General features: G+C 48.5%; 1 protein-coding gene across 1 annotated transcript; it reads right to left on the minus strand.

Annotated features, from left to right (window-relative positions):
- Window positions 1–21: 21 nt before the first annotated feature.
- Window positions 22–18420, minus strand: PLCD4 (phospholipase C delta 4). Its single transcript, XM_033111886.1, is given in 17 exon segments — window positions 22–147; window positions 559–666; window positions 744–893; window positions 1267–1402; window positions 1950–2122; window positions 2334–2450; window positions 2802–2958; window positions 4198–4383; window positions 5806–5958; window positions 6597–6741; window positions 7704–7905; window positions 10603–10834; window positions 11402–11534; window positions 12666–12894; window positions 14033–14191; window positions 14304–14359; window positions 18187–18420. Coding segments are annotated over 15 exon segments (2301 nt in total). The 5' UTR covers window positions 14326–14359; window positions 18187–18420; the 3' UTR covers window positions 22–147; window position 559.
- Between the last annotated feature and the right edge of the window lie 1462 nt (window positions 18421–19882).

Raw genomic sequence — 19882 nt, forward strand, 5'->3', positions numbered from 1 at the left:
GGCCAGGGAGGAGCAGTCCAGTGGAGACGCTGAGCGCTGGGCCGTGTTCTCTTGAGAGTCAGTATAGTCTCTTTCAGGGGTCAGGTCTCTCCCCAGCCTTTGCCTGCGGAGCCTTGAGGCTTGGTTTATTCCTTCCTTGGCTCTGGGCTTTGAGGAAATTGGGGGTAGAGGATAATGCCTCTTAGAGTTTCTCTGCCCACACCCCTCTCTGGATTTCTAGTTGCCATCTGCCTTTGAGCCACAGTCGATGGGAGAGATTAGTCCTAGGTCTGGGTATGGGATTACGCCCACGGCAAGAGGAAGAAAGGAATTCCAGTATAGCGTTTGCACAGGGGAAGGACAGGAAAGATACCAAAAGGCTTGTGAAAGGGAAGAGAAGGTGAAAAATCCGGTCCTAGATTTGCTTGTTAGGAAGGGTGACGTAATTTTGTGTCTAGGAATGTACAACCCAAAGCCAACCCAGAGGTGGTTTTCGTCACCTCTGCTTTCTGGAGCATTTTTCCAGGTTTTTCTTACCATCTAAAACCAGTGCACCCAGCCTTCCCATGAGGTGCCCACCTTAGGATTCATCCCCGTCCAGCCCTTCCCGGATGCAGAGGTGCACGAAGATGGAAGCTGGATGGAGGCTGGTGCCATCCTTGGAGAGCAGGTGTATATGGCGGTAACCTGGAAGGCGCAGGAGGACAGCGTGAGGCAGGCAGCCAGAGCTGAGGGTGTGACCAGGGGCCAAAGGACGGGCTCACCTTGTTGCATGCAGGTCCAAGGCAGGGTGTACTGGCCCACAAAGTCGTTTCGGGACCTCCGGTTGTAATCCTTTACCACAAAACGCAGCAGGGCCAGTTCAGGCACCAGGACCCGGAAGCACAGCATCTGCCCCCAGTAGGGATTAAAACCTGAGGTGGCAGGGAGGGTGTGAATGAGGGACAGGAGGAAGGAACAGATGTTGCTGACCAGTTCTTAGGCCCGTGGTGGGCCGCTTTCCCTGTGTTCTCCCACTTCGTTTTCATAGCGATCAGCATTTTGCAGGTGAGGATATTGAAGCTCAGTGGATGAGCAATTTGCCCAAATCACTTGAGTTGATAAGTGAGGGGCCAGGATTCAGACCCAAGATGTCCAAGCCCTGATTCTCTGTCCTGCTCCACACAGCCTCCCACGGACATAGTGGGAGAGAGGGTGCTGGCCTGGGCACTATTTGATGGAGGGCAGGATGGGAGGAAAGTAAGAGGCATGCCCTCCCACCTCCCTCCAGCACTGCCCGTGTCTCACCATTGTTCTCCACGTAGCTGGTCTCTTGCCGAGCTGTGTCTGGGCGGATGCCAAAGACCTCCACTCTCACCAGTGGATCCACAATGCACCCCTCTTTGGTCTTGTCCACTTTGGGGAGTTGCTGACCACTGATCACCTGCAACCAGGGCTCTAGAACACCTCAGTGTTTCCTGCTCAGCCCATCCTCACTCCAGCTCACACCCCAGGGGAAGGAGAGACACAGGAGCTCGTGCTCTAGCTTTGGGTTTGCAAAGCCAATCCTCCGTGGGTAATATATTTCCTGCTAATAATCTATGTGCAATTTAAAATGCGTCCAAATGGAAATTTAACAAGGTCTGAAAGGTACGTTCATAATGACAGCAGGCCCTCCGATACCACTTGTTATATACCAGGCATTTTAAGCACTTCATTTTAACTAATCACATCAACCCTGTGAGGTAGGTGGTGGTATTACCCCCACGTCGCAAGTGAGGAGACTAAGGTTACGGAACTTGCCCATTACACAGTGAGTAATGGGTTTGAACCTAGGCAACCGGCTCCAGGGCCCCTGCTGCTAACAGGCTAGCCTGCCTCTCAAGGGACTTCTCACCCGTTACACTCCTGTCAGGCCTAGCCACCTCTTCCCCCTGCTTCTAGCCCAAGTAGCCCAAGTTTTTTTCCGATGGTTTTGCTTTCTATTATACCTGGACTAGGAGGGTCCGGGCTTTGAAAGAGCTGATGGGCCTCTCGGGATGGAAGGAACTCTGGGTATCCCGTAGGAAGTCTGGCTTCAGCACATAGCCACAGCCACCGTTCTGGCGGAAGAGCCCATCACAGATGTCCATCTCAAGCCCCGCAGTCTGCACATTCATAGCCACTGAGGCCCCAGGAGAAGAGAAGGGAAGCATTCACCTTGGGGAGCCATCTAGCTCCTCTTTCAGGGAGTTAAAAAGATGCGTTGGGTATAAAAGCCTGCGGGGAACACCTCCGCAGGTAACTCTCAGCCTAGCACTTTTGGAGCATTCCCTGGCTGGACTGCCACCCAGGGACTTACTTCCCACCTGTTGCTGTCCCTACTACCCCCTCACCCATCTGGCAGCCTGCATTCCAGAGTTCCTGGGGATTGTAGTTGGATGAATCTGTCCTCAGACCACTGGGATACACACGGCTTAATTGCCAGGCGTTGTGCTGCACAAACTCATTGCCTGTAAAAAGGGTGTAAGTAGAGAGATGGGAGGGGTGGGTGCTCTGCCTTCCCTGGTCCCAGGGAGCCTGTCCACTGACTTCACTCTTCTCCCCAGCACCTCCCGAGGCTGGCTCCAGAAAACTCCACCATGCCTCTACTCATTTCCATCCAGACCCCGCCCCTAGCTGTCTTCTCCCCAGAGCTTTGAGCCCACTCTAACTCCTGTCCCCCTGCCTCCTCTGAGGAGTTTCTCAGCTCCCTGATCTCTCGCTAGCTCCCTTGCCTTCTTTCCTGGGACTCATCTGCTTGCCCGTCCGTCCTGCCCTTATTCGTCCCTGTTTCCTCCCTACCCCGCCCTTTCGGTCCTGACCAGCCTCCTTGATGAGGCGCCTGGCCTTGGTTTCAGAGAAAGATGACAACTCATAGAAACGGTAGTGCTCCCTTGAATGAGTGAAGCTGTGGAATGAGACCGTCTTCATGTAGACAACCAGGGCAGAGAGGGATGGACACATGATGGGCGTGGATTTCTGGAGAAGGAGAAAGCAGAGAAGAAGATGGAATTGAACCATCAGCAATCTGAGGAGGAAGAAGCCAATGGCCAAGATCTGAACTTCCCCAGCCAACCTAGGCCTCTGCCCACTTCCTCCCCACTGCATTCTCCCTCCTACCTCACCTGCTTAGGAAAGAGAGGGGACCCAGGCTTGGGAAGAGGAGCCTGGACCGTAATCTGACAACAGATAGGCAGACAAAACAGCTGGCACATCACAACCTGGGGGTGGGAATGGGAATGAAGGCAGTCTATGTATATGGTGGGATCGGTTTCAGCCTCTGGGCTTGGAGGGTCTGCACTGTGTTACTTTCTGGGTAATGGATTTTTCATTGATTATTTTTACACAAGTTCCATCCTTCCTGTCTCTTGTCTTTTAAAACAAATCAACAATTTTGGGTCAACATGTACACGAACTCACAGGTATGTCAAGTTATGCAAATGGTCGTGGAAGTCGCAGCTGGAAGGATGTGAGGGTCCCAGAGTAATATCTTTAGATTTGTCTCCTGAATTCCCATTTCCATCCCTGGACATGGCAGCAGATTCTACACCACAGCCCCAGAGAACAGGATAAGCTAGACATCAGCCAGCTGAGCCAAGCAAGTGCACAAGAGAGAAATGCAGACTTCAAACCCGGATCGCAGTGGTCCCACAAACGGCTCCCGTTCCCCACAGGGAGCTGGGCTACTCAGGCACAGACTTCACCTTCCCCACCTCTCCCTGCTCCTCTTTGGCTAATTCTGGCCCCTCCTCAAACTCACCTATTCCAAGAAGCTTTCTCTAACTAAGCCCACTTTAGCTGAGGTCACAGCAGTCACTCCAATAAACCCTGCTTCCCCGATATAATGCAGCACACATGCACCCATCAGTGGTTTTCAAACTGGCCTTTGAGGAGACTGAGAAGTAGTACCAAGATGTCTCAGGAGTCACCCGGGGGATGCAGGAGAGAGCCAAAAGGGGGCTCCAACTAGGATGGCTCTGCATTTTGTATACTGAGTTTCCAGATAAGATTTGATTTAAAAAAAGATTTCATGGCCCAAAGAAGTTGGAAAGCTACTGCAATATATCTACATATAGCAATACATAGTGGTGCCAAATATGCATTCTTATGCCTTTTTTACTGGGTGTAGAGGGCGTTTTGCCCCTCGGCCCTCTACCCTGACTGGCTCTAGAGTCTCTGACCAGATACCAGAGCAGGAAGACCACCCTCCTAGCCTACCTTCTTTTTGTCCTTACTGCGAGGGCTCATCTCCGGGGTCTCAGGCTCCGTCTGGGCCTCCAGCTCCAGCCTGGCCTCCTGCCCCCTCTCTAGTTCAGACTCTAGCTCTTCCTCCTCTTCTTCCTCCAGATCTTCTTCAAGCGTCCTTAACTTCTTCCCCTTCACCAGGATCTTCCTCCGAAGCTCCTAGAAGACAAAAATGAAGGAGACTGTCTGCCTGTCTGCTCTGGGATCCTCCTAGGGACCGTGCAGCTCCCACTGCTCTCACAGGGCCACCTCAAGAGGTGGCAGAGGAAGTGAGTGAGTGGCTGGAAGTTCCCACAGGAAAGCTGCTTGACACATACAGTCAGGATTCCATGTTGTTCAGCAGACTTGTGACATCTCCGTCCATATGGAAAAACATCAGTGGGGACCCCTGCCTCACATTCGATGCATAAAGATTCCTCATAGATTAAAGATTTACATGTAAATATAAAGAACATAAAGGATATTAGCATAAAATAGAGAATCTTTTTGAATAATCTTAAGGTGAGAAAGCCTTTAGAACATGAGATGAAAAGTCAGAAGATATAAAAATGACTGGCAGATTTGACCACACATAAAGCTTAACAACTCCTGTAAGGCAGAAGATGATATAAACACAAAAGAAAAAAATAGACTGCAAAACATACTTTCCAGAGCATTAATATCTTTAACATTAAAAAAAAATTGTCATACGTCAATAAAAATTATAAACCCTCAAAGTGGGTAAATATTATCAATTAAGTCAAAAGAAGAAAACAGATTTTTCTTTAAAAAAAAAAACCCAAAAACACCAAACTACTTTTTTTTCATGTTTGCTATTATGAATCATGTCATACTGGAGTTATTTGTGGTCCCTTTCTTATACTGTTGGTTGGACGGCAAATTGGTATTTTTTCCAGAGGGCAACTTGGCAATAATAACCAAAAGGTCAACATGCAAACTCTGCAACCCAGGAATTTTGTTTCTAGGAATCCATCTCAAAGAAAGAGTAAATGGGCAAAGCTGTATGTACAAGAGAAAAATTATAGACAACCTAAATGTTTACTTTCTCATCTACTGGTTGAATAAATTAGGGCCCATACATAAAATGAAATACGATAGAGCTGTTAAAAAGGGAAAAAATGATACATGAAAAGACACCCTTGATATATATTATATGTGAGATATAAAGGGATATAGAGGATAATCCCATTCACTTTAAAGACTGTGAATATATATATATATACACATATATGTTTATAAAAATCTATTGACAGCAGTTATTGTGGAAGGTTGATATAGTGATGAGGGGATTTCCCTTTATGTTGCTGGTATAGTCTCTAACAGTTACAAACTATCAGGAAAAAATTAAGATATTTCCATTGAAAAAATAAATATAAGGTAAATAAATTATTTGAAATTTAGAGAACTATAAATAGAATTCTGTGTTCAATTACATTTTTTAAAAATTAAAGTCTCCAAGATATTAAAGAGCAAGATGGTTCATCTGAGGGTGAGAAGAAGGAAACAACATGGAGGAAGGAGCCAAGGTGGGGGGATATGGAAGCCACAGTCGAGCCTGGGCGGGGGGAGCAGTGTCCCTACCTCCGGCGAGGGAAGCTGAGTGGGCAGCAGCCCATCCAAGGTGGAGCTCAGCAGCTGCTCCCCCAGGATCTCGGTCAGATGCTGTGCTATGATCTCCTGCTGCTCCCAGCTGCAGTGGATCTCCAGGGACAAGATGACCGGATAGTCTGATGTCTGGTGGGGAGGGAAGGTGGCACTGGAGCCAGAGTTGTAAAGCCTGTAACCTCCTTGCTTCTCCCGTCCCACCTAGTTACTCAACTGACTACCCGATTGCTAAACTCCTCCGACCCTATTCTAGAACTCAAAGAGATCTGGCTGGATCTGGAGTCCACCCCACATCTAAAAGTCACTCTTGGGACCCCAAATCTCAGACCTGTGCCAGGTAGGACCCAGGTCTCTCTGGGACCTTTGATTTTTCAGGCTTCGATGGGAAGGCCAGGCCATTTCCCTGGTGACTTGTTCGTGTTACACTCTCAGGCTTTCATTTCCAGATTCCTATCGTGTCCCAGCCCTACCCACCACTTTCTCTGTTTCCTAATCCACCCTCTCCCAGACATGTGACAGAAGTTGTTAGAAGTAATACTTACTAATCCCTAGCAATTACCTCTATGACAACTAATTACAAGTAACACACCCAACTTCTTCATAATAATACCTTAATATTTGTCTGACGCTTCACAGTTAAAATCTTTTACCTATATGCCAATTTGACGTAACCTCCCCTTGTCCCTCCACCCTCCCCAGACCCAGAGCCAGCCACTCTTCCCTCAGATCCTCTCGCCTCACCAGTGTCGCCATCCTGGGGCTCCTACCTGGAAGGCATACTGTGCTACAGCGGCCACAACTTCTTTAAATAGGATACGGGAGGTCAGGGTGTGTCCATGATAGACGATAGGTTCCCCACTAGGTCCATCCCATATATCCACCTCCACGCAGCGGCACCCTCGCTTCAGGGCCCTGCAAGAACCCCAACCCCCCAGGGACAGGAGGGGTCAAGGTCTGATCTTCCACCTAGGAACCCTCTCCCCACGCTGAAGAAAACAGCGCTCACAGGCACTTACCTGTCAAGATCCCTTCAAGTTACATCTCCATGGACCCTTCTCTGCCCACTGGGACACGGCTGCAGCTCACAGTGATCTCCACCGCCCCCAACCCACCTCACACGCTTTCCCTAGCAAGCCGTCACATACTGTCTCATGATGCCTCTGGTATTCTGGCTGTATTTCATTATACAACACATAAATTATTCAAGCTGTCAGTAAGTTTCTACTTTATTTTCTCTACTAGACTTCCTAGGGCAGGAACTATATGTTCCACTCACCTTTGTATCTCCTGAAGCTACTGGTTCAGTGATGGGCACTGCAAAGTTATCTTGACTATTTGCTCTAATCCGTGATGAATCACAATAAAAGCTGGTACCTTTCATTAGCTATTGACACATGGATGATGTCATTAAATCCTCACAATAACCCAGACAGAATAGACATTGTTATCATCCTTATTTCACAGATGGGGGAAACTGAGGCATAGAGAGGTTAAATACTTTGCCCCAGATTACCAAGTGAGGGAGCTAGGATTTGACCTCAAATGGTCTGGCTCCAAAACCTATGCTTTTGACTCCTATGTGATACTGACTTCTGTTTAACACTTAGTTTACTTGTTTATTCCAGATAAATCTGTCAGGACCTCTCAGTTCCAAGAGAGTTTCATAGCCTACGAAAGAGAGAAGCTCCATTTACGCATAGGGCTTTAATACCACTCTGCCACCAGCGTTCAGCATCCCCTCTCAGGTATCCAGGGATCGTCAAACTCCCCGCCGCATCTATTCAATCCCTATTATGTACTGTCAGCACACCTCAGTTTCCCACAGAGGCTCCCTTTTCATGAGCTCGGCCCCTTCTCCCTTCCTCTCACTGCACCTTATATAGCCCTCGACACTGCTCTGGCCACAGAGCTGGTCCCCAACCAGGTAGGTGTTGTGAGAGGAGTTGATGTAGTAGTGGTTGAGGGGTTGAGTCATATCCTGGTAGATGGGGAGGCAGGTTGGGTTGAAGATATCTCCGTCCTTCGAGCTGAGGTAGCTAAGGAAGCCATCCAGGCTCAGTACGTGCCGCAGCTTGCCTAGGGTGTGGAGTGGGGGGACACCAGCGTGAGAGAACTCTGAGTGGGAGCTCCCCAGCACCCCTACAGCCTGGCCTCCACCCCACCCCTCTCCAGGGTCCTGCCTGTGAGATGCTGTCCACTCCCAGCTTCCAGATCTCAAACTTGCCTCCCACCGCCCACAGTGCCTGTCATTTCAATCCTCCCCACCCTCCGAGAATGTCAAAGCCACAAGGGGAATCATTACGATCACTCTAATCCAGTGCTGTCCAATGGGACTTTCTACAATGATGGAAATGCATTCTGCACTGTCCAATATGGTAGCTCCTAGACATATCAGCTGTGTGGCTGTAGAACTGAATTTAAAATTTTGATTTTAGTTCATTTAAATTTAAACAGTCATATGGAGCTCATCGTTACCATAATGGACAACACAGCATGCAGTCCAAAGGGCTAATTTGATAGATGGGGAACCTGAGGCCCAGAGAGAATCAAAGTCAACGACTTCTCACTGATATGACCAAGGTACCTTTGTTTTATTCCCTCGGCTGTGTAACTGCTGCCAACTCTGACCCGAGGGTTTCTTCCTATCGTCAAGTCCCATATCACGTTTTGAGGAGTGTTTGTCCAACATCCCCTTGAATTCTACTCCCTTCAGGGGCAGGGCCCTGACACTTCTTCTTAGCCCTCACCCATTTCAGCACAGGGTTCTAACAACGATGACTAACAGTTACTGAGCACTTGCTCTGTGCCAAGGACGGTACCTGCAGTGTCTCACTTAGTTCTCTCACCAACATGGGAGGGAGGTAGATATAATACGGTCTGTCCTGGGAAGTTAGGTAACTTATCCCAGCTCACATTACGAGGAAGTGAAGGAGCTGGGATTTGAACCCAGGCAGCCAGGTGGCAAAGCCATGCCCTACACCACTGGGCTGTGCAGTCTCACTGAGGGTGACACTGCTGCAGGGGCTCCCTTGGGAGGCAGAACAATTGCACTGTGATGTCCAGCTTCCTTGCACTCTCCAGGTTTGACAAGGCCAGGAGGTGGTGGAGAACTGCAGGTAGTTGGGCAGGAAGTTTCGTTCTAGACAGTAATAACTCAAGCCATTAGGGTAAAGCCACAATTGCCAGATACTTTTCATGTGCATTATTTCATTTCCTCGCCAATTGTTTCACAGATGAGAAAACTAAAGCTCAGGTTAAGCGAGTTGCCCAAGGTTACTCAGTTAGTGGGAAGCAGAGCAGGGACGTGAGCCCAGGTTTCCTGCATGACACTAATACTACACTCTGCAGCCAGAATATAGTACCTGATAGACAAGTGCAAGGGGAGGGAACACCAAGAAGGCTGGGAGGTAGAACAAATGTAACTGATGTGTGCTGGATCCTGCACTGGGATAGGAGATCCTATTTCTTAACCCTCTGACATTCCTCTTCTATGTAGTTTTCCGAAATGATTTCTTTACATCCCCATTTCTTTTCTGAGCACGCACATGAATCTGGAATCACTGATCCCAACACTTTCTGCTTGACCCTGTTCCATGAGGGCGTTGTCCTCGTCTGACCTGCTGTTGTATCGCTGGTGCCGAGGGTAGGTCCTGGCACATTAGAAGTACTCAGTATGCATTAGCTGAAGTCATGAGTGCATGAGCGAATGAAAGGAAGTGGGAGTTGAGACTTAGGAAACCTGGGGCACTTGTTCAGCTCTCATTCATCTCATCTCCAATCCTCATTCGCAGGAGAGGCAACAAGTAAGGATCAGATGGCCTGGGTTTGAATCCCAATTCCTCCTCTCCCTAGCTGTTGGCTTTGAGCAAGAGATTTGATTTTTCTAAACCTCAGTTTTCTTCTTTTGCACAACTGACTTAATAATAGAACCTACTTCGACGAGTCATTGGAAGGATTAGAAGAGAAAAGGCATGTAGAGATATTGGCACGTTATGGGATACTTAGCAAAGGCCCAATTTAGGTTATTGATTTTGATTTATGGGGTTGTAGTGAGGACTAAATGAAGTAAGGAATGTGAAAGTGCCTTATAAGTTATTTATTATTAATAATGTAATTTCCTCACATTCTGAAGGGAATGGGGGCAGGAAGATGTCTACTAAAGGGGCAAGAAGAAAGGTTTGAGGGCAAACAGGGCATACCTTAGCTGAGCTTGCGAAAAAGCTAAGTTTTTGGTCTCATCATCATTCCCCTCAGCCAGGGGATGACTAGCTTCCTAGGGCTTTCCTGGGCTTAGAGACTTCAAGAACCATTGGGTGAATTTGGAGAAAGCCCAGGAAGGGACGGAGAGCTAGAATTTAAAGAGACAGCAAACAGGATCTAGAGGAAACGGACTCATATGCACTAGAGAAGAGGCCAAAGCAAGAGGATCTAGGATGTTCCGTTTCCACCGAGGCCACAGGTTGATATCAGGAAGAACTTTTTGCAAGTGAAGGATGTGAAACATGAGCATGATGGAGGAAAGGGGACTAATGGAATGTTCTTCCTCCAGGCAGACCTAGCATTACAGAGGAGACTCCTGTCCTATCGGGGCGGGAAATGGCCGCTCTCCTTCCAAAGGAGTGGTTGAATGAGATGAAGATTGGGCAGGGGACTGGCATGGGGTGGACTCAGTCTTCCTTGAATTAGGCAGCAGGCTGCTGGTCTCTGGAACTTTCTGGTCATGGTCCCCTCCCTGCTCCCATGTCTGGTGTCTTTCTGCTCTGGTCGTCTTACCACTTTCTGAAGGCTCATAGCGGTCGATGAGTTCCAGAGCAAGGTCAGAAGCGTGGTCTCCTTCTTTCTGCTCCTCTTGGAGGAAATCCACAAATTCCAACAGGGTCAGCTTCTGCCCATCAGCCGAAAAGTTTTCAAACAGTTCCTGCACTTCAGCACGCTTAGTCAGTGCCTTATAGAACTCTATAAATTCTTCTCCCTCCAGAGTATCAGACTGAGACATGTCTGCTGCCTGTAAGAGGGTTTAGAGGTAAGTAGACGAACCCTGTAACAGCAAATTTTATGGCCTTGACTTGTCTTGGAAGGACAGTCTTACAGACAGGTGGACCCAAAATGCTTCCACAGAACACCTGATACTGTTCCTAGACGAAGCCACCTCAGTAAATAAAAAGCAAAATTTCAGTCAGACCATTTGCTACTAGAGAAAATGTTCAACTAGAAAAAGTTAAGTGCCCCAAAGCTCCCTAGAAGGTCAGAAGATTCCCTCCTCCTACTCATTCACCTTCCAGTTGGAGTTTTCCGTTATACTAGGCACCTGTGAAATTCTGGCCACCGACACAGGGGTCCTTGAGGTCTGATGTGATAGCACATTGGTATTTACCTTTCATAGATTACGAATCATCTTTCCAACAAGACTGAAGAATAAGAACCATGGCCTACACTTCCCATTGAGCCTGGCATAGTCCTAGGGTACATAGTAGAGATTTGATAAATGAGTGCTGCTGGATAGGGTCAGAGTACTTCTGGCCGAGTGGCAATGTGGCCTTGGACGGCTTCTGCAAATCCTCCCCCAGAAGACTCACCTGAAAAGCTGAAAGGCATATTCTTGTTCCATATCCACATTCATCATGTGTAGTAACCGCTGAACCTCTCGGAAACTCATCCGACCGTCCTGGTTTTTATCTCCACGCTGGAACCAGTCACTCAACCATCCAGGTCTGAGTCAAGGCAAAAGCACTGGGGGTGTGTGTGTGTGCAGATATTTTGTGCATGTTCATCCATTGACATCTCACGCCTGTCTTTGCTCCCCTTCTCTCCACCACATCAATTAATTTCCCACATTAGCTTCCAGAATAATCTCCCCAGAATGCCAACCTATCTTATTCTCGCATGGTTCAGGTGCGTGCAGGGACCTCCCTGCTGCCTGCAGAAAGAAGCCCAAATTCCTTCACATAGAAGTTAAGCTCTCCTGCGCTCCTGTGATCTAGCCCCAACCCAGCCTTCTCAACACATCCGTGTCTTCCCTGCATTTTAGCCAGACCCCTAACTCCCTGCTCTCTGATGTCCCACTCTCTCTCAAGCTCTTCAGTTTCTTATCTCTGGGCCTTTACTCATGTTGCTCCTTCAGGCAGGAGCGTCTTTCCTTCCCACTGTCTTCATGTTCAAATTCTACTCATTTTCAAGGCCCAGCTCAAATGCTACTTTCTCCCTAAAGCTTTCTCAGAACCCCTTCCTTCGAACACGCTCAAATTATCTAAGTACCATACACGTCCACGGTACTTAAATTATTTAGACAATTCCGCCCTCTCCACTGACAAACATGATATCTGAATCTCATTAATTTTTGTACTGAAAGGCCTGGTGTAGTGCCAGATACATTCTGCTTAATAGATGCTGAATGAATGAATGAATGAATGAATGAATGAATGAATGAACGGAAGAACGAGCTGGCGGAGAAGGTGAATGCAATCTAGGAAACTTGAAGTGAGACGACACCAGTAAGCCCTCTGAGGAGGGGTTGCTTCCTACCCCTGTGGGAGTTGATGCGCTGGGATCTTGTTAAGCTCTCAGGATCACACCTTGTTTGTTCCTTGGCCTCTCGCTGTCCCTTTCCCCACTCCCGGGGGGCCTGATTCATGCCCAAACTCTGCCAGGCTCCGTCTTTGCCACCTCAAGCCTCCACCAATATTCTCAGCCTCACACTGGCCTGAGCTGCCCCGGCCCACCCCGTCTGGACTCTTGGGCGTCCCCAGCCCTGCGCTCCCTCCCACCTGTCCTTAGCCCTGCAGCATCTGCTCCTTCAGTGACCCCCGACCCCCACACTGTCTCCATCCTGCCGATACTGGTCCAGCCGCTCCTGTTGGTCCATGTTCGTGACAAAGTCCACCAATAGCTGGAGCCCCTGCATCCACATCTTGGCCTCCTCCACACTGTTGGCCACCAGGTCCAGGTTGGAGCGGCGGCCATGGAAGACGATGGTGAAGCCCTGCTCCAGCGGAAACTCCTCGGCCAGGCTGCGTAACAACTCGGACTCGTGGCCCCCACGCACTGTTTCCACGTCAGAGATTGAGACTGCCAGAGAAGGAGCAAGTGGGGGCACTGAGGAAGAGAGTCCGCCAGACTGCAGCAGCTAAGGGCCAACCATTACTCCCTTCTCTGTGAAGCCAGAGGGAGGAGGAACCCCAGCCTCCACGGGCTGCAGACCCCTGGGAGGTAGGATTCCACATGAATCTTTGCTGGTTCTGTCGGCAGCATGGCAAGGGGCCTGTGCTGGGAATAGCGAGACCTGGCGTCCGGCCATCAGCTGGCAGTATGACACAGACCAAAAAAGCCGTGACCCTCAGTGTCCTCATCTTAGATAAGGGATGGTGCCTTACATGGCCATGCACATGGTGATCACAAGAGGGCTGTGAGGCTGACAAAGGGACACGCACTTGCCGATTGAAGCAGTTACACCAAAGCATGATATGCCCGAGTGCAAGTCTCCCATTCTAGGTTTGAGGACTTCCTCTTTCCAGATGTTTAGGAGGGAGCCAGAGAAATTCTCATGCCCCCCGTCCTCAGTTGGGGATGGTGTGGATTGTGAGCTTTGATTATGTCTTTAAGGCAGACTCTCTTAGATGTGTCCTTTGATCTGCTTTTTAGACGGATCATAAAGTGTTTATAGTCAATAGGATGCACATGTACGATGCATTTATGGCATTTTAAAATAGTCACCATAATGGCTCACATTTGTTAAATGCATCCTCATTTCAGGTCCCATGTTTTAGACATTAATTTACTGAGTCCCTGTAACCCTACTAAGCAGGTACCATTCAATCCCCATTTTACAGATGAGGAAACTGAAGCTTAGTTTAAGTAACTTGTCCAAAGGCCCTCAGCCGGAAAGTGGCAGAGCCAGGGCTTTCATCCAAGCAGTCTGCTTCCTGAGGTCATGCTCTTATTATAATAATAATAATAACAAGATACAACCTATGATTTATTGAGCCTTGTTATGTGCTCTATTACACTCTATGTGCAATAACAATGTAATCCTCATAAAATCCTTAAGAGGCAGGTACTGTTATAATTTCCGATTTATAGGCTCAGACGTAGATACGAGTGGGACAGCGGAAGGGCACATCATAGCATGCTGGTCCCTCCCGTTCCCAGCTGGCTGCTCAGGGTCCCAGACAGCCATGTGCCCACCCCGAGCTCCCCCATGACTCACAGCTGGGCTTGGCTCTGCCTCCCGCCTGCCGGGCATGCCAGACTGTCATGCCATCTTCCTGGAGTTGGAAGTATCTGAGCTTCTTCCAGCTCTTGGACCTCACCTTCCGCATCGGCGTGCCTTTCTGCATGAGCAGCACGTCTTCATTGATGGGCAGCCCTGGGCCAGGAGAAGCGGGGGCTGCAGAACCGGCCAGCAGGCTGGAGGGCCCGGAGGTGCTCTCCCCCGTCCCTGGGCCGGCACCCACGCCCGCCTCTGTAGGGGTACTCACGGCCTTGCAGCGAGGACGCCATCACCCACCGCTCCACCAGCTGGCGCCAGAGTCACCTAAAGGGATAAAGGGGAGCACAAGACTGGGTTAATCTTGGTGGTCTTGGAATAACAGATCACGGGAGGAAGGGAAGGAAACCAGTGTTTCCTGACTGCTCATCCTATGTCAGGCATCTCATCTACACAGTCTGTGGCAATTTTTACTTCTAATTTGAATTTGGTGACGACGAGGCTTAGAGAGACCAAGAAACCTATCTGAAATCGCACAGGGAGTCAGAATTTAAAGCTAAGTAGGTCTGATTCCAGAGCCTCTGCTGTTTCCCATAGCCATGTCCAGAGAGGGCTAAACCAGGGCTTCCTGCCAAACACCCCTGTGCTTCGCAATACCCTGCAATTCACAAGGTAACCTCATGCCACCCTGCCAGTTTCTCATTGTTAGGAACCGCTGTCTTGCTAGTGCCCTTTCAGAACCTGGCATCTCTCTACATGCTAGCCTTCTCTTCTCCAGGTGGAAGCATCCTAGCTTCCCTATTCTGGGAGCCCTCTCCATGCTCTCATGTAGGTCACCCAACTCCTGAAGGGCTAGGGCAGAGTGTTTCTTTTGTCTCTTCTACAACACTTAGTACTGTACTTAGCTAAATAAGCCATCTTCTTCTACCTTCACACAGCAAAGCATATTTTACACTCCTTTTCATAACAGTTATTCTCACAGTTTTAACGGACCGGATAAATTACAAAGTCTCAGAACTGCATCTTCAAGTTTTCTCTATTGACTAAAAAAAAAAAGAAAAGAGTTCCTCCTTTACGCTAATGTAGGACCTGGTTAAATTGTCCTAGTAGGTAACCACAAGCTTCCCTTGAAAAGAACTAGAAGATTTGCTACGTGGCCACTTTGATTCTATCTCTGCCCCTATAAGAAACACTCAACTCTTGGCTAAACCATCCTCAAACTGTGAATGCTCATGAAACATAAAGCTCTATGCTTTTGTATAAGCAGAGGATCTACACTTGAATAGAAATGTGTTTTTTCATTGATAAGTTTAAAATGTTGGCAATGGTGAGCATCTAAAAAAGTAAAAGAATCTCTGAAGCAGTCATTCGGCTAGTGCTTCATTAAAACATCATACAGCTCAAATCCCGATATTATACAAATGAAAAAGCAGAAGTCTAGGAACAGGATGGGAAGTGTCCGAGGTCACGCACCGTATTAGTGCCCTGTCTCTCTTTAGTGGGAACAGCCTATAAAGTCACCTGGGGGTGGCCAAGTCATTAGGAAGAAAGTAGAAGTCACTGAAAACACAGCTTCCCTCACTGCAGGAACTAGAGAAGGCTTTCTAAATGAGTAGCCATGTGCAGGACCCAGACGGAGAGGGCAAGGTTGGAAATCCGTCTGTGCCGAAGTGGGAAAGACAACTCAAGGCAGTTCTCAGGAGAGAACGAACCCTGCAAGTGAGAGAACTCTGGATGGAAGAAGGTCCCCAGGTTCTTCCGGGGAAACAGAAAAGCATCTCCGCTTTTCTGGGTGGAGATGCACAGTTTGCAATCTGAGGTTTGCCAAAGATATATGAAGACTGAAGTCGAAAGGAACAGGTCTCTCTTAAGTGTTTCAGCTCCTCAGACTCTGGGGTAAGGCAGGGGGGTCAGCCTGGGGTGCAACTTTAACCCCCCTTGCCAACACCCTATCTTATCTCGTCTCTGAACTTCAGCTCGCATGTCTGGGGCCTAGGGACTCTGGGATGGGGTGGGCCTTGGCCTTGGGAGAAGACAGAATTACTTCCATTACACCTGACAACGATGTCCTCAAACGTGGGAAGCCTCAGAACAGAAACCGAGTGCCAGAACACCCCTATTTTGGAGCGTAGTTCCTCTCAGGCCAGACTTAGAAAATTATTCTATCCTCTTTTGTCAAACTCTTCCAACCCCAGGAGTTGGCAGGTTCGTCAAATCCTGCTCCCATTCCTGAATCACTATTTGAAAGCTGTATCCAGGTGACATGTGGCCATAAGAAGGCCAATTTCAACCCAAGGGGACATAGAATGTCAGTGCTGGACTTCATTTTATAGAAAAGGGGACCGAGGACTAGAAAGGTTAGCCGAACTGCCAGAGTCACCAAATGAATTAAGTGGCAAAACTGGGACTAGCACCAAAGTCTCCATATGACCAGCTCAGAGATCTCACCAAGACTCTACCCTCAGCAAGGGCTTTCTCTAGGAAGCAGGTTAAAGCAGGGCTAAGACTCATCGAGGGATATCAATGTTTTGTCTTTCCCCTCCATCATTTTCTATCCCTACCACATCCCACCAAATAGCCTTCCTTTTTGTTCTTCTTCTTTTCTTTCCTTTCCCCATCCTCTGCCTGACCCCTTCCTTTTCCTTTCTCCCCAACCATTCTTCTCTCTCCTGATCCTCTCTGTGCCTCCCCGTTTGCTCACTTGTCAGCCTCTCTTTGCTCTCTTCTTCTCATCCTGCTCATCCCTTCTCCCCACAACCTCTCTTTTTTCTGGTTCTCAGCTCTGGTGAGTATTGTGAAACTGTGGTCCAGTAGCACATTCCTCTGCTCAGCCTCACTCACTTTCCCCCGTATCCTAGGAGACCGACTAAACAAACTGCCCAGAGAATGTGACTTAGAACCCAGTTGTTCTCGGTCTTGGTGTTTCCTCTGGTGTCTGAAGGTAGGATGGAAAGAATGGCACAGCAGAGTCAGGTGCAGTTAGGAGAGAAGACACAAAGGGTTTGGGAGTGAGAGCAAGAGCAAGAGGCAAGAGACAGGGTGGAGACAGAGGAAGCCCAAGTGGGTCATCACTGCTCACTCCTGGGCATGCATGTGGAGACCCTTGGGAATACAGATAGTTTCCTCTATAATAGAGATGAGAAAACAGACACGCAGAATAAGGTGGGAAGTGGCCAGGGCTGCCGAGCAAGATTTGGTCCTCAACTTCCAGGGGGTTAATGTCGCCTAGAGATGGATTTGGGCAGCATTGCCAATGGTGCCAGTGGCATTACAGTGGCATTCAGGGGGTCTCAGGTCTCTCTGAGGAACAGGAAGGAAGAGAAGCATTTTGTCTGCTCTTACTTCTGAGCAGGATTATGCCTGATCTGGTTCGTACCAAGAGGACATAATGATTCCAGTCAGAGCCCTCAGAACGTTAGAGTTTCAAGACTCTTTTATAATACATCTAATCCAGAGGTTCTAAAACAGAGCTGTCCTGACACAGAGATTCCTTAACCCCATCCCAAATCTGCCAGATCAGCATTTCCAAGGATGGGGCTCAGGAAGATTGTATTTTAAAGAGCACCCCGGATACACAGGCAAGTCTGGAAAACCCTGAAGCCCTCGTATCACAGAGCAGGAAGTTGCTGTCCAAAGTCACATAGCGTGTGAATGGCAGAGTCAGGACTGAAAGTGAGTCTCAGCACAGCGCTTGGGCATGCCAACTAACTGCTCTGGCCCATTGAGGAGGCAGAGAATGAGGGATAGAATCAAACCCTGGTTCTTTCCAAAGAAGTCTCCTAACTCCTTATTATCAGGGGTTTCTTTATCCCCAAGGATCTTGGCCAACCCTCATTTGGTAAACCTCAACAATCTGTTCATGAATATGCGAAAGCACAGCTAGTCAGTCAGTTCTCTCTCTTCCCCTCGCTAGCTTGGGGCTCACCTCTGAGTGACAGCCCGGGGTAGCTAAGAGGTCCCATGTAAAGGGGTGACTGACACAGCCAGGAGGAAACATGTAAATCAAAGAGGGTAAGCTGGAGAGAATCAGGTTGGAGCCTTGTAGACCTGTTCTGGCAAAGGAATCCAGGATGCAATTTAATCAGGGTGGATTAATGTGGGAGGCAGAGCTAGGGACTCAGGCAGCTCAGAGCTCGGAGCCTCTAGGCACTTACCTTGGGCAGAAGAACAGCCCTGCGTCTGTGAGCTCCGCAATGCTGTGGGATGGGGAAACCCAGCTGGCTCCTTCGCTCCTTTGCTCCTCGTGTACTCGCTGCTTGCCTCCCTCTTCCACTGCAGTTTGCTGCTGTGACTGGCAGTTATAGCCAGAGGCAAAGCGTAGGGTGGGGAGAAGTGTGAGCTCTCTCCTCAGTCCAGCCCATCTAACTCTTAAAGGCCCAGGACATTGGTTGGTGAGGGAGTCGTGGGGGTGGAGTGGGTAGAAAAGAATTAAGGGGAGGGATTGGAGCTCCACATCTCTAGGGAGGAGGAGCCTGGCAGCCCTTCATCTTGATGCCAGCTCTAACTGACCCCAATCCTGCCAGAGCTCTCAAAGTGAAACCCAAGGAGTGCCTGAGCTCCATGAATCGCTGCTTTTCATTCTGGCCAGTTTCTTGCTACATGTTATACAGCTGTCTTTGCCCTTATTTCATCTGGCTCCTTTCCATGGTGTCTGTTTCCACCATCCAGCCTGCTTCTGCATCTCTGCATCCTGTCTTGCAGGCCACTCAGTCTAGCTCTGTGGCACAGGGAAAGGAAAAAAGAAATAGGATGGAAAAGGAGGAAGATGAGGTGAGAGGGAGGAGAGGAATGATCTTAACGTGTAGAGGAACAGGTTAGTATCTTTGTATACATTAGGCCCTCGCTAAATATTGAAGGAATGTATGCAGAAATTCATTCGTTCTTCCTTTACTCTCTGAGCATTTGTTCAGCACCTCCAACGTGCAAGGACATACATGCGTGTTTATAAAGGTGTGTGTGGAGATGAAACAGACTCATGGTGTGTAGGAATCCAGGGCAAAAAGAACAGCACCAGACTGGAAAGACACCCAGCCGGGAAAGGTAGGTAACGAGCTTCTTGCAAGGGTCAATGAATAGGCAGCTGAAAGGGAAACCAAGATTGAGGAAAGGGGAACAAGTGAGGAGAGTAATATGGGACTGTAAAGGGCTTTATTATGACCCCATTCTTCACAGTGAGAAACTGAGGCCCAGGGGAGTTTAGGTAACGTCCTGGAATCGTAGCAGCAGAGACAGCCAGTCCCTTGCACTCTCCTAAGCACTGTGCGCTGGGACCTACTTTTGCTCTGCTTTGGCAAGACTGCAGGACGTGGCTCTTTCTGGACCAGTGGATGGCCATAAGGCAGCTGAGGTCATAGGCACACCTCTGTATTTGCACTTCTGTGGGATCCTTTTCCCGTGCGGTGTCTTCATCGTAGGCAGAGTGAAACTAACTATATGAAATAATGTGATTTTAAGTGTACTGAGATCTGTCTGCTTCTCATGGCTCCCCAAACACCCCTCAACTGCCCAATATTGTACCATTAGTGATTATTTATAGCTAAAACGTTAGTCCCATTAAAATAAAATCCTCCTAAGTGATTACCAGAAATGTCAGGATAGTAGTTACTTTGGGGAGGAGGTAGGCGTTGTGATGGGATAGGACCCAGAGCTGGTTTCTGAAACAGCCGGCCAAGTTCTAGTTCTACTTCGGGTGCTGACAAGGATCTTCCCTATATAATAACTCCCTAAGCTATCCATTTTCTTTACGTCGTTTTCTGTATCTGTGTAATATTTAACAATAAGAGGGTTTCAAACTTTTGCAACTGGTCATTTCTGAAGCCTTCCTGGTTTTTCACAATTTATACCAAGGTT

This window comes from Rhinolophus ferrumequinum, chromosome 8, assembly GCF_004115265.2.
Source record: "Rhinolophus ferrumequinum isolate MPI-CBG mRhiFer1 chromosome 8, mRhiFer1_v1.p, whole genome shotgun sequence".
In the NCBI taxonomy this organism is placed as follows: Eukaryota; Metazoa; Chordata; class Mammalia; order Chiroptera; family Rhinolophidae; genus Rhinolophus; species Rhinolophus ferrumequinum.